At 37.6% G+C, this 15,337-nt stretch overlaps 1 protein-coding gene across 2 annotated transcripts in view; it reads left to right on the top strand.

The window, feature by feature from the left end:
- The window catches only part of LOC113060745 (nidogen-2-like), a 24,621-nt gene continuing 9,284 nt past the window's right edge, over positions 1 to 15,337 (top strand). The window contains exons 1-9 of one of the 2 annotated variants that reach the window (XM_026229901.1): positions 1 to 241; positions 939 to 1,241; positions 5,023 to 5,264; positions 6,009 to 6,496; positions 7,491 to 7,640; positions 8,522 to 8,767; positions 9,151 to 9,351; positions 9,734 to 9,961; positions 14,192 to 14,338. In XM_026229901.1, the coding sequence (XP_026085686.1) occupies positions 38 to 241; positions 939 to 1,241; positions 5,023 to 5,264; positions 6,009 to 6,496; positions 7,491 to 7,640; positions 8,522 to 8,767; positions 9,151 to 9,351; positions 9,734 to 9,961; positions 14,192 to 14,338 (2,209 nt within the window). In that variant the 5' untranslated portion in view covers positions 1 to 37. The remainder of the gene's footprint in view (positions 242 to 938; positions 1,242 to 5,022; positions 5,265 to 6,008; positions 6,497 to 7,490; positions 7,641 to 8,521; positions 8,768 to 9,150; positions 9,352 to 9,733; positions 9,962 to 14,191; positions 14,339 to 15,337) is intronic. The other variant, XM_026229900.1, reaches the window with a different exon arrangement.

Raw genomic sequence — 15,337 nt, forward strand, 5'->3', positions numbered from 1 at the left:
GTGAATAAGAGCTGCGTGTGTACAGCTGTTCATTACAATGGCGTGGGACAAAATAGCGCTCTTCTTTTTACAACTTTCATGGACAGTTCAGCATATCACAGCCATTCACAGACATGACATCTATCCACATGGGATGTTATACGGCGATGTAACTCTGCAAGAAGGGGACGATGAGACTTCTGAAGTGACCATGCTCACCAAACCCATGTTCTTCTATGATACGTCCTTCACTAACTTATACGTGAGTACATAAACGTCTGATAATGTTTTATCTATCTATCTGTCTGTCTGTCTGTCTGTCTGTCTGTCTGTCTGTCTGTCTATCTATCTAACATGTGTGTATGTATATATATATATTTTTTTTATATTTATATAATTAAATTAAAAGACACTTTGTGTGTGTGTGTGTGTGTGTGTGTGTGTGTGTGTGTATATATATATATATATATATATATATATATATATATATATATATATATATATATATATAAACACAGTATATTACAACCGATCAGACTTTATTTTAAAATTGATTTCTGAAAATTCATTGTTTTGTTAATTACCAAGTTTTGTTTTGTTTAATTAAAAGCCAAATCTAAGTTTTCCAAAAATTTAAAAACATTTATATTGTAAATTAAAAAGCATTTCTTGTTTGTTTTGTGATAAGCATGTCCCTATGGGAATATGAATAAACTAAAAATGTTTGCCTTATTATGTTATGTAAAATTTGTATTAAATGCCTGTATAACTTGTGTCAATAATCTCTGTAATTCCTTTATTTATTTTTATTTAGTTATTTTTTTTGTTATTAATTAAATTCAGAGTGGTCAATGCAATGAGCTTATTGCTGTAAATTGTAAATCTGATTTTATTCTAAAATAAAATATTAGAATATGATCATTATAAATGTCTCTCTTCTATTTTGTGTCTCGTTCCAGGTGGCCACCAATGGAATCATCTCAACTCAGGATCTTCCCATGGAGAAGCAGTATGTAGATGACGGCTTCCCCACTGACTTCCCCGTCATCGCCCCCTTCCTGGCTGACATTGACACCAGTAACGGAAAAGGATCCATCTTCTATCGGCAGACAGAGTCTCCTACTGTGCTGAAGCGGGTGGAAGCGGATGTCAAGAGAGGCTTTCCAGATGCCACGTTCACCCCAACTCATGCCTTTATCGCCACCTGGGAGAATGTGTCCGCTTACGAGGAGGTCACCCGCAGATCTAGCCCATCCAATCGGGTAAGAGAACTGCTAATAGTGCCACTAAATCTGACCCTGATGGTCTGACTTTACCCAAGCTCCTTTTAGGCCAGGGTTATCAAAGCTGGTCTACTGTTTTCTATCTTAATCTCAGACCCAGAGGGTGTCTGAACATACAGTGGCATCTCCCACTTACCTGCTAATCTATCCCCGAGTTTATCATTTAACCTACAATTCACAGGAACAATTGGTGTGTCTGAATTGCTACTAACTGTCCCTGTCACCACCGCGATTAGATCTTCTTCTTAACACCTCACATACCACAGAAATGCTTGGGAAGGTTTTAGGTGATTGTTTCTCAGTGGTCTGATGGGCTTCTTAAATCCAATATAGCCTAGTATTTTCATTCAGTGTTGTCAAGTCAATCTTTATTACTATCAAATATTACACTGGACATTAAGCACATTACCTGAATGGTTAATTGAACAAAGTCAATCAAAATGCCCTAAAATCAAACATTTATTTCTAATTATATTATCTTTTAATATAATACAATATTGTAATATAATAAAGACTATATTTTATAATTCAATAACATATAATAATTTTTTTGGTGCTATGGTTTATAATTATACACAATTGGAGGTTGCATTTTATATGCATTTAGCATTGATTGGTTGGAGTGCATAAAAGTGCACTAGTGCATGTAAGAGTTTTCTTTTCTTCAAGCGTTTTTGTCTAAAAAAAGAGATGAAAACATTCTTTTATATATCGTTATTGATATAAAATACAGTGCGTCCATCAAACCAAGACATTTTGACCCAAATGAATTTGTTACTTAGAAGCTAAACAAATGGTAGATCAGTTGAGACTTATTAAAGAGATACTCTACCCCAAAATGAAAATTTAGTCATTAATCACTTACTGCCATGTCGTTCCAAACCCATAAAAGCTTTGTTCGTCTTCAGAACACAATTTAAGATATTTTGGATGAAAACCGGGAGGCTTGAGACTGTCAAGTATCTTACACTGTCAAGGTCCAGAAAGGTATGAAAGATGTCGTCAGAGTAGTTTATCTGTATATTCTGACGACATCTTTCATACTTTTCGGTAACACTTTAGAATAAGGTTCCATTAGTTAATGTTAGTTAATGTATTAATTAACATGAACAAACAATGAACAATACATTTATTACTGTATTTATTCATCTTCGTTAATGTTAGTTAATGAAAATACAGTTATTCATTGTTAGTTCATGGTAATTCACAGTGCATTAAATAATGTTAACAAGCACAACTTTTGATTTAAATAATGCATTAGTAAATGTTGAAACTAACATGAACAAAGATTTATAAATGCTGTAGAAGGATTGTTGTTGCTTAGTTCATGTTAACGAAAGTAGTTAACTAACATTAACTAATGGAACCTTATTCTAAAGTGTTTACCTACTTTTCTGTACCTTGACAGTGTAAGTTACTTGGCAGTCTATGAGACAGTCTCAAGCCTCTCAGTTTTCATCCAGAATATTTTCAGTTGTGTTCCGAAGATGAACGCAGCTTTTAAGGGTTGGGAATGACATGAGGGTAAGCGATTAATGAAGCCACTGTTATGAGGTATATCATCACAGTCAAAGCTAAAATTGGCACAAAGCAAATACTAAATACTAGTATGGTATTTAGGCTGTTAAAAAATAGATATCATATTCCACATTTAGATGCCTAATACTTGTTTGAAGAAAGCATATCCTTGAGTTGATATTCTATGTTTACACTTAGTCTCTCTGCTGAGAGTTTGCTGAAGCTCGGTCAGGGGGTCAAAATGATGGAAATCTCTGGATGATATCTTATGTTAGCCTTTGGGATGTAAACCGCTTTATCTAATCTTGTGTCCCCTTCAGTCCCCAGATGTCTGTTTGTCTGCAGGCTTTGAAGGTGATAATCCATGAATGGAAGACACATAGTACCAATTCAGTTTTCAGTATTCAGTAGCTTTCTAAGTATTCAGAAAAACAAAATAATTTGTCTGTTAGGCATGGATGCATTAAATTGATTTTTTTAAAAAGTTACAGTAAAGATATGTAAAGATATGTAAATTATTTATATTTAAACATAACAATTCGGTTCTTTCTGAAGAATCCTGAAAGAAAATTATATAACCGTTTTCACAAAATATTAAGTAGCAAAAAGCAGTTTTCAACACTGATAGTAATATGAACTATTTTTAATAATTGAGCACCTTTTTACAATGATTTCTGAAGGATTATGTGACACTGAAGACTGAAGTAAAGGCTGCAGAAAATGAAGCTTTTACTACATTTTTTATCTAATAAATGCAGGCTTGGTGAGCATATGACAATTCTTTCAAAAGCATAAAAAAATATTTATTGTTCTAAACTTTCAACCGGTAGTTTACATAAAATATACATTTATCAAACGTTATGAAGAAAGAAAATACTGTAATATTGTTGTGATGATGATGATGCTTACTTTAATAGCACTGATGTAGTACCATCTCCAGTACATAAACCTCTTCATTGTGGGTTCCTAATTTTTCTTTTGGCACTATAACATCTTTAAACAATCTTGTTTATGGGTGTATTTCTGTACTGCTTCGAGGCAGTGTGGTCCTTCAATTAGGAGTTTGAAGCTGAAGGCAGCAGGGTTGGGTGGGGGGATCCGGGAGAGATGCATGCTGGGGAATGAGGCAGCCCGAGGCTCTCTGAAAGCCAGATGCAGCATTGTCTCTCTTGTATTGGGGGGTTGTTTTGTGGAGGTGATGGCTCCAGTCGGGGACAGCTTGGATTACTAAACAGAGGAGAGGAATTTCACACACATTCTCTGCATGTGTACATGAGAGACTGGAAAGGGGGAAGGCATCTTAATATCCGTGTTGAAATGTCATTCAGATATCTTGCTAGAAAAGTTTACTTAAAGGAATAGTCCACCCAAAAATTTAAATTATGTCGTCATTTATTCACCCTCATGTCATGTCCGAACCTGTAAGCACTTCAGTCTTCTGCGGAACACGAGAAGATGTTTTGAAGAACGTGAGAAACAAACGGTTTCGGTTCCCATTGACTTCCATTCTATTTTGTCCATGCAATGGTCAATCGAAAGTCAAATTTGGTTCCCAACATACTTTAAAATATCTTATTTTGTGTTCATTTTTGGGTGGTCTATCCCTTTAAGTCAACATGAAATCAAAATAGACCAAATTTGTTAATAATAATAGACATTTATTGTCTTATTGGGAACAGTTCATCATTACTCTGAAAATAATTTTTGTAGAATCATTTCCAATCAAAATGTAATGTAACTTTCCCCATTCTTACAGCAACTGGATCAAGCCTCCTTATTTATATATTAAATATTTTTCAAGTTTTGCAGTTGCAAAAAGGATAGTAGGGCAGTGAACTTTAGCTAGAATCAGTGTTGTAATCGTTTATTAAAACTATGAAATTTTTTTTTATTGAAACAAAGCAGAAATAAAAAAAACAGAGATGGTACTGATGTGGGGAACTCCTTGTAGGAGCACATTCTTTGCACTTTTGCACAAGTTGTTAGAAACATCATATTTGGATTTCTCCGATGTTGTAGTTGGTCCAGGTTTCCAGTACTGATTGATGCACACAAAGGAAACAAATCTCTTGGAAACCACTTTGTCCAAAACTAAGGAGAAGGAAGTTCTTAAGTAAGCTTTTTTAGATAGATTTACAGTATATGATGGAATATTTACAGGTGATATGTCTTGAAAGTTTTATTACCTTCTAAAGTGCTGCACAGATTCGGGAGCCCTGAGTAATGCTCTTCTTTCTTCTAGGTAAACACATTCCAAGTGGTGCTTGCATACAACGAGAGGGATACTTATGCGCTCTTCCTATATCCTGAGGATGGCCTGCAGTTTTTTGGGACACGACCCAAAGAATCTTACAATGTCGAAATTGAGCTTCCAGCTCGTGTTGGCTTCACCAGAGGAGAACTGTCCTTCCTCTTCTTTTCTCGGACAGAGGGGCCATACTACAGCGTCACCAGCAATGAGCAGTCCGTCAAAAACCTTTACCAGTAAGCATCAGAGGAATTACCTTTTTTTAATTTAAAAAAGTTATAATAAAATAGCCTTTTCTTTCATAAATATTAGAGAACAAATAATCAGAAACAAATTTGTTTTATTATATTATCATTAGATTGTTACTGATTTGTGTTTTGATTTTGAAACAATTTTACAATGTGAAATAACTTTTCTCAACTTTTATATATTTTAAGATGTAATTTATTCCTGTGGTAGCAAAGCTGAATTTTCAGCAGTCATTACTTTTACCTTCAGAAATCATTCTAATATGCTGATTTGATGCTGAAATATACTATGAATATTACAAACAGTTGTGCTGCTTTATATTTTTGTGGAGACCATGTTACATTTATTGTTCAGGATTTTTGAATGAATAGAAAGTTGGAAAAAAATGCATTTATTTAAAAATACAAAATCTTTTGTAACAATGTACATGTCTTTACTGTCACATTCGATCAATTTAATGCATCTTTGCTGAAAAATTTAATTTCTTTAAAAAAAAGAGAAAATCTTGTTTCCCCAAACACTGAAAACAGAACATTTAATTATTATTTGAGATACATTTATTAATTTATATTAAAATATTTTTTATGTTTTATATTCAATTATAATTTTATATATTATATTATATTATAAAAATATTAATGTAAAACATTTCTTTGATCAATTTTAAAATATTTAAATTTTGAATGATTAAAATTTTTATGTTTATAATGTAATATTTTAATTCTCCTCAGAAAAGGAAACATTGGAGAGCCTGGAGTTTGGCTCTTCCACATTGGAAACAGATATTCCTTCCAGAATGTTATTCCTGCACAGCACGAGGCTGTCTTAACCAAAGCTCCCCCAGTCCTGGTTGCTGTGTTCCCTGATGAAGACTACACAGAAACAGATGAGGAGGAGTATGATCCCATTGATCCAGACTTCCAAGATCCCACCACAATGGACTTTCTTGAGCCAGAGAAGGACTCCTCCCTACTGGAGCGTCTCAACCAGAAGGTGCCTCTTGGTCAGTCTCCGGCTCAGCCCTCAGTGTCTGGTCCAGGCGAGTTTCCTCCACCGGATCCCCATAAACTCCCCTCGGAGGACGTGACCCAGCCTCAGCGGCCATTACCAAAGCACGCAATTCTGCAGGTGTACCCGAACCCAGTACAGGATGTCCCACCTCACGCTTCTGGTGGTCAAGTGTTCAGCATTGAGGAGAAAGTGGATTTTGACTCTGGAGGTGAGAGTTAAATGATTGTGATCCGTAACCAACCTTTGCTAAGCACCGCCCTAAAAATTTTACTGACCAATCGTACTTTAACAACTGTTGCCATACGCCATCTCAGTAATATTGTAACTTTTGCTTGTTTCTAATGTTTGTTTGTGTACAGTATGTTTTATGTGTTTAGTGTTGTAATTGTTAATTAATTTAGACAAATTTTTATAAAAAAATATTTTCTAAAATTAAGATAAACCTGAAGTAAAACAAAATATAAATATTACATGAAAAATGTTGAAAAAAAAATAAATAAATAAATATATATATATATATAAATAAAAGCGAAAAATGATAAATGAAAAAATAAAAATAAACAATTACAACATGAACATGAATTAACAATTAAAATAAAATAAATAAAAAATGCAAAAATGCTCATTCAAAATATTAACATAGCAATTATCCAGTAATATATCTGACTAATATTAAAACCACTTTTGTCACATTTTAATAAAACATTATGCTATTTATGTTAATGGAAATTTCCAGTTTTTATCCAGTGAGATTCATTTAGTAAAAATAACTGAGGCAGTGGAGCTTAATATTTTAGTTTCACAAATTTAAATATACTTTAATGTTAGCAAATTGGCTCATAAATTACACCAGCACAGTTTAAATTACACAGTATTGTACAAAATTAATTTCAAAATTCACCAAAAATGGCCAAAAAAGAAGCTTATCATTTCAAAACAAAAATCGTAAAATGTCCATATATGGGCACGCAAGTATCATTTAAGTAGGTCTTTCATTTTTTTAAAGCACGATTACTTTGATTTATATATTATTTGATTCGGTGTTGTGACTTGGACTTCCTATTATTCAGAATAATGATCCATCTAAACAATCCAGAGAGAACTCAAGATTGTGTAGGAGTTTAACCTATGACTTATGACTGGGTTTGACTTTACTAGCCTATTTAAGAGCAATTTGTGTCTCTTTTCGCTCTCTCCTGTAGTGATTCAGTACTCAACCGATAATAAAGAGACATGTGAGCGCTTCCAGCAGCAGTGCAGTCAGAACGCACACTGCACAGACTATTCCACCGGCTTCTGCTGTCACTGCAACTCCGGATTCTACGGAAACGGCCGTCAATGCCTGCCAAACGGTAAGACTGCGGCGGCAATGTTGTAAAAATAATAACACATAACATGACCTTGTTCTGAAACATTTACAGTACATCTCTGGGGATATATTACAAGTGTTTCTCTTTCCAACACAGTATTTTTCAGAGTAAAGATGTATATTTTTGTAATGCAAAGGATAAAATTTGGATTTTTGCACACACTTTTAAGTATGCAAATTCTATACAGTTGGTCTTTTACTGACTGCTCCACTTGCGTGCTGCTGAGTGGCCGCTAGTTGTCTGTAATTGGTGAAAACTTGTGTTGTGTTAATACCCAAGACTTATGCCACAGTCTTTTTATTAAGAGTTGTGGCTGCCACACTAATTTTGTGGGAGGTTTTATGTTGGAAACACTTGATCTTTTGCAAAGCCTGAGCGGATTTCCCTAGTGAATCATCCGCCGGCCCTCATGGGGCAAGGGGAACAGGATCTTTCCAAGACAGTGACATCACATTGGCCTTGTCTGACTGTAATTTACCTGTGAACATCGACTCCATGACTAAGTGTGAACGAAATCTTGAGCCCTGTTTCAAAGTGTCACGTCTGGCTTGTGCTGAATGACAGATGTTTGTGTCTGGGAGAAAATATTCAGTGGACAAGCTTCCTCGGCTGTTGGATATGCATGTGTACACAGTAGGAGCTTTGTGTGGCCTTTGAGGGAGGTGATGGAGAGGAAAAACTATCCAAAACCACTCTGAAACAGCTGAGTAACTAGAGAAATTGTTGCTTCTGAGAGCACATTGTAAATGAAAAAAATAGTTCACCCTAAAATGAATGCTTATTGTAACCTCTTAGATTTAGTTCTCGACTCTAGATACTTGCAGAAAAATCACTGTGATTTGGTTTTTCGATCTTGTTCTCAGGTGCACCTCTTCGGGTGAATGGAAAGGTCAGAGGGACTGTACTGGTGGGGGGCACAGCAGTGCAGCTGGACAGCATCGACCTGCATGCTTACATCGTGGTGGGTGACGGACGAGCGTACACTGCCATCAGTGAGGTCCCAGAGCCGGTGGGTTGGGCCCTCATGCCCGTGGCCCCTGTTGGAGGCCTGTTTGGTTGGCTCTTTGCCCTTGAGTTGCCAAACAGCCGTAATGGCTTCAGTATCACCGGTGAGGCCATCATGTTCTCCTTTTCTACTTCTTTAATAGTGTAGAATGTTTGTTAAACATGGCCTCCTGCTGAGAGATTATAGGCTTAGATGCTTTGTTTTCACTAATAGAGTCCCACAAGGGCTTTGCTAGTCTGATATTCATCGCATCTACTCAACCCCTTCCCATAATTTGAGTCAGGTGCTCCATCATATAATAACATGTTTTCACTTTGCATAAAAAAGCCTGGTTTTTCTTTTTGAAAAACACCTAAATATTCATCAAGCACTATTATAAGGATCACAGCCCCCATCTGGATCTTGTTTTGTGGTATTTGTTTGCAGTAAAACACACCTCTTGAGCGACCTTTAAACATATTGAAAATGAACGTTTCTGTTTTTCAGGTGCCGAATTCACTCGCCGTGCCAATGTGACTTTCTATCCCGGTAACCAGCGTCTCAGCATCGTCCAGACAGCTACGGGTTTGGATAACCAGAACCACCTCAATGTGGTCACTCATTTACAGGGCAGCGTTCCCTTCATCCCTCCTGGTGCAACAGTGCAGATAGAGCCGTTTAAGGACACCTACCATTATTACCCTTCATGTAAGTTCTGGAGGAAGAAATTGGGGAATAAAAATATCTGTCCATCTTTGTTTGTTGGTGTGCATAAGAGACTTCTTTCAAAAACATATCCACCCCAAACTTCTAAATTGTATAAGAGGTTGTGTTTGAGAATGGCTTAGCTATTAAAAAAAAGAAAAAGGAAAATTCAATGTGAGCTAAAAAAAATCTCCCGTCTCCCCTATTTCCTTTCAGAGGAAGCTGTGTCTGATCTTGATGCACTCTAAATAAAAGTCATTTCTCATTTTGTTCAACATGAGGTTGCTCAACAATCAAATCCTGTGGGATTTTGGGTTTGGAATTAAAGCCCAAAGTTTGTTGTGAATTGCTTTCCTCTAAATTCATGCCTTTTTCCTGTTCTCAGTGATTACCTCCACATCCGTGCGTGAGTTCACAGTCGTCTCCGCTGAAAACGGAGCGGAGACCCATACTTACCAGGTCAAACAGAACATCACGTTCAGGGACTGCAATCATGGGCCCCGCAGTGGACTGGAGACGCAGGAGCTGAGAATGGAACGTATATTTGTTATGTATGTCAAAGAGGAGCGCATCCTTCGATACGCCATCACCAACAAGATCGGCCCTCTCGGAGGTAGGCTGCCAGCACAGTTACAGGGAATGAATACCCTGCTGAAAACACCTCGATTACCAGCCACTGTTTTGACGTGAATATGCTGATGTCCCAGTCAGGTTTAAAATGGAAGTAGCAACAGCGTATTGTGTTTTTTCAGAACCTGACTTCAGAACTAAATATTAAACCTAACTATCAACAACTAATTACTATTCCAGGGTGAACTATGTGAAGCAATTAACATGATAACCCAGGATTATGTAAACTCAGGTTTGGAGTTACACTGGCTTAACAGTTTCAAGTGTGGGGAAAGCTTTTCTATTGTTTATTTTGTCCTCTTCTCAGTTTTTGTGGAAAATCTGCATAAAACCTTCCATACTTAAGTCTCCCTGTATATGGCCCCCTGCTCATCCTTCATTTAGACTGACCCTCATTTTTGGCATACTTTTTCTATTAACATGCTGAGTGATGTGGCAATGAGATGTCTGGCTCTCACAAAAGGCCTTACATTGCCGTCCCATCATGCGAAATAGGAGGTCTAAGATACCCAATACCCCCCCAAACCACCTGCTGCATTCTACCATGGCCCGGCATTAGATTGTAGACCCAGTGGCTGGAGAGAGAGGAGGACTGCACTTAAAATGAGCTATGTCTGTGAAGTGAGCCTGTAGCATTTTATGGGGCTTTGTGTGTGCCGTTTGTAACAAATCCCTTTATCCAGCGACTTCCCTTGAGGAATAAATCAAACGTTTCTTTTTTAACCCCTCGGTTTGTGACCTTGTAAGGCTGTGTATATCCCAAAAATGGTTCTGTAGATGTTGACTTTAGGATGATAAGTGTGGTAGGGATGAGCATATCACCAGCTGTGTTGTGTCTAGTTTGTGGGCCGAATAAGATCCTAGAGTTGCGCAATCATCAACCTAAGGATCTATATTTATATATATGCAAGAGTATATTTTCAGAGGTAGGGATGTGCATTTGGGGCAGATCGTGCACTCTGAGAGTGTTTACTGTTTGCTGAGCACAATCTACTCCAGATGTTGATATATAACACCTATGAGTGTGATGAAATTCATACTGCTGTTATTATTGTGTTCACTTAGACAAAGTATCCATAATGGGGTGGTGGGTAGAGGAATAGTTGCGGAGTGATGTTGTGGAAACAGAGGGACATCCCTGAATCCCTGTACCCAAGAGAGCCATGCATGGTCTCTGGCTGAGGCTGGAAAACACAGCTGCCACCGTCTGTCCAGTGTGTTCGGCACAACTGACATATGGTAATTAGACTCAGTGCTGACACATCTAAGATATTAGATTAGACTTAGGTGGATTCACACGCTTATATGTGACCATATATCATGTCATTATGGTCTTGCTGACTGTGAATATGAAGAGTATGTAGCTGGATCTCAGTTCTCAGTCATTTCAGACCATCTGTTAGAGTTTCATATGGTTAATGATGTTCCTTTAAGGTAAGGCAGTTCACTTGGTGGCCATCTTGGCAACACCTTAGAAGCAAACACAGCTCTTATCTATTTTTTAAAGTTCTACATTTTATCAGTTCATGCATTTCCAGGGAGTCAAACCTATGACCTTGGCATTGTGCACAGCATGATCTAATGTGTGAGCTACAGGAATGCTTGAAACAATGTATTCACGTATGCTTCTTCAGCTGCAAATCAAACTGTATTTGCCATGCTGGTCAAACTAATTTCTAGCATGAAAAAGCAATATCTCTATTTGACCAGAAAGTTAAGACTTTAATTATGGAAACATTTTATTTTATTATTTTATTTGTATTTTATTTTATTTTATTGAAGAATGATGAGAAATTGCTCAACAACAAGAGCCTGATTTTATAGCTATCAAAATTTTTATTAAGCACAGTGCAGGTTAAGATAAAATATCTTTTACATTCATAAATTATCTCTTAAATTAAATTAAACATTATATACAAGACTGAAGGAAAATATTGAACTTTTCTTAACCATAGGGAACATTTTTAACTTAACTAAAGCATAGGTTTATGCTTTAGCCTACAGGGTTTTTGGTAGCATGGATGGATGTTGGTCTAGAAACATGTCCTACTTGTGTAAATCAAATTATGATGTCTTGGGTTTGTTCAATGTTTCAAACAATGATGGTCAGTGTGTTAGGACTTTCAATTGCTTTTCTGTTTCTTCTGGAGCTTTAATGGGTCTGAGCTCTAAAAGCCCCCATCTCACTCTTTGACATTGTTGTGTGAACTACAGAAGGAGTGTTTCTCTCTCGTTCGTGACAGCAGTTTCCCACCTGGTCCATCCACCCCTTCGTTTTCCTCAAAGTCTGATGTTAACCAGCACTCTGCCCCGCTGGTCTGCCGCTGTCCCTTTAATTAGCACAAAGTTGAAAAGAATCTCTGACCCATTTTGGCAACATTTGTCCTGTAGCTTCTCTCCACTTCTCCCCTCCCCTGTGGAGTCACCTTAAAGGGGACCGTCTTTCTCGTTCTCTCTTACTTCAAACAAAAGTCTTCCTGTCTGCCTTTGATAATTGGCCAAATTGGTCCCTGGGCTGGGATGAGGAAATGAAGCTGTTTTTAATGTGTGATGAGAAGGCATTGGGTGGGGGTGAAGGAAGTCTGCATGGCCCAAGGGTCCCAACAATGGGTCCCTCATGGTAGGCCGAATGGGTGAGAGTGAACACAGTGAAGTCCTGTTGTCTTGGTCTAAGAGTTTTGGTAATGTCACCTGTAGTTTTAGTAATAGTGTGTGAACCCCCCGAGTCTTAAGACCCATTTAAAGGTGTTGTGTTTTTCAGGTCAAGTACTTTGACCTCAAAGGTCAAATTTAAAGACCATTTGAAATCGTAAAGGTTTGTTGGGAAGCAACACCTGTGAATGCACGTTTATCACAAAGACTCTCATTATTCAAGGTTTGTAGTTTTATAAGACTCAGAATAGTCATGTTCGCTCTGGCTGTGATGGTGGTAGTAGTAAAGTTGCAAAGGTAAACAATGAGTCCGCACACCAGAAAATGCTCCTTAGCAATTTTAATGATTGCTCACCACGTGTAACGTTTCGGGTCCAAGCCCTTCATCAGACATGGACCCGAAACGTTACACGTGGTGAGCAATCATTAAAATTGCTAAGGAGCATTTTCTGGTGTGCGGACTCATTGTTTACCTTTGCAACTACTTGTCTGCCCAGCACCCAGTTTTAAGGTTTAGGATGTGCGTGCTGTACCTTTGAATTCTAGTGGTAGTAGTAAAGTTCCCTCAATTTTTATTTAATATTTTTTTTTTGTACGAAGCCTTCCCTCAGGATGCTGATTTTGGCTGGAGGTTTTAAAACATCTCCAGTGACTCATTCATCTGTGAGTCACATTTCCAGTGCGTGTTCCCCATTGGTGAGCTGGTGTAGAATCTTGAAAAAACAGCAATACAGTCAGTCAGTATTATAAACGGGCACTAATCACTATACACAGAGTTTCACAAAGTGGATTTTTGCAACGATGCCTTAGAAGAACCATGAGATTTCCTCAATAAGGAATAGTAAAGGAATTAAGGAATAGTTCACCCTCAGGCCATGCGAGATGGAGATGAGTTTGTTTTGCTTTGCATCTGCTAAATGATTAAATGTAAATGTAAATGTTCCTTTATAAAATCTAATTTGGAAAATATTTGCATTAAATCAGTAAATGGTGCCATCAGAATGAGTGTCCAAACAGCTGATAAAAAACATCCAAGTAATCCACCTGACTCCGGTCCATCAATCAACATCTGGTGAAGCAAAAAGCTGCTTATTTGTAATAAACTAATCCATCATTAAGACATTTTAACTTCAAGTCTTCTATCTGTAATATTGCTAAGTTTATTTGTATATCTGGTTATGGTCTTTTCCCATTTTAAATGCTCAACTTCTTTAAAGTTTGGTGGTTCCTTACTGGATGAAGTGTCTGTCTGGATTAAATTTGTTCAGAAAGTGATTCAAACAGTGTCGTTGTCACTATAGCGGTGCTGTGGACTGTCTTATTCTCACAGGATTAGAACAATAAACACAATTGTAATTGTTAATGTTATAGTCCTTGGTGTGAATGAGCTTTAACTATTAAGCTCTGTTGACCCCCTTTTATGAAAGTGTTTCACTCTGCTTTCTATGGGACTGGTCCAGTTGAGATCCATGGAGATTACATAAGAAGTTATTTGTAGTGACATAAGCTCAGTTTGTTGCATTCCTATTTCTAATTTGGTTGCCTTCACATATTTTCACAGCTGGAGACCCAGAGCCCGAAGATGTGAATCCATGTTACTCTGGTAATCATGACTGTGACACAACCGCACAGTGTGTGCCAGCCGAGGGACAGCTGTTTTTGTGCCAGTGCGCCACAGGTTACAGAGGAGATGGCCGCTACTGTTATGGTAAGTTATATATATATAAGTTATATGGAAAGCTTTAAATTCAATTCCAGGTTCTTGACACTCTGTTTAATCAGTCCAGGGTCTGGAATACTTCAGAAATAACCCCAAACGTTTGTCTTCCTTCATTAGGGCCATGCATCTGCGTAACATCAACAGTGCAGGTCACTCAGAGGTGGGGTCATCACCACTGTAGTACATTAGGGTAGCCAGATGTTTCCTATCCAATGAGTCAAACGAAAAGTAGAGGAAACCCTCCTTGAATCATTAGCGTGCCCAGTGGCTCCCCCCCCATCTGCAGTCTTTCATCTTCTTCTTCCCACTGTTACCAAGCCAAACAACAGAAAGACTAAACACTCTTTCGGTGCAATGTGGGAGATCTGTGGGGTTGTGGTGAGTCTGGGGAAGATTTGTAAGCAAAGATTTAAGCTTGTTGGGGAGGCTCAGACCACCTGATATTTCCTCATTTGAAGAACCCTTCCCCTCCGGAAAACTCACTATGTACTCATACAGATGTTCTTTTTTTCTTGAGACCTGGATTCCACATGATATTTAGCATAGAGACATAAAGGTGTCTGCTTTGAGATCAGTTTTTTTTTTTGTCGATTCCAGACCTATCAAACTGTATGCATTTTGCTTAGCAGCTAGGCATTTTGACCTCAATATTCTGGTATGATTTGTCACTCTAAACTACACAAAAGTCTAGTGATGCCTCTCTTCACGTGCAGTATTCAAAACAAGCAACGGAAAAAGATGTGAAGTGTTCAACCAATCAGAGCATTTTTTTTGGAGGTGGGGGTTGCATTTAAATTTAGTTTAATTTTCAGCATTTTATTTCTCTCCTAGTAACCTACAGTTTATAGTTTCAGTACAAAGCAACTCGCGCTTGCCACATTAGGCTGCGTGTGAGGCTGACAGAGACACGCTGTTTAATGTGTTTGTGATCGGTGAACTCTATTGTAAAATGTCGGAACTTGCGACCATAGTTGCTTTTGGGAAAAA

This window comes from Carassius auratus, chromosome 42 (genome assembly GCF_003368295.1).
Source record: "Carassius auratus strain Wakin chromosome 42, ASM336829v1, whole genome shotgun sequence".
Lineage (NCBI taxonomy): Eukaryota > Metazoa > Chordata > Actinopteri > Cypriniformes > Cyprinidae > Carassius > Carassius auratus.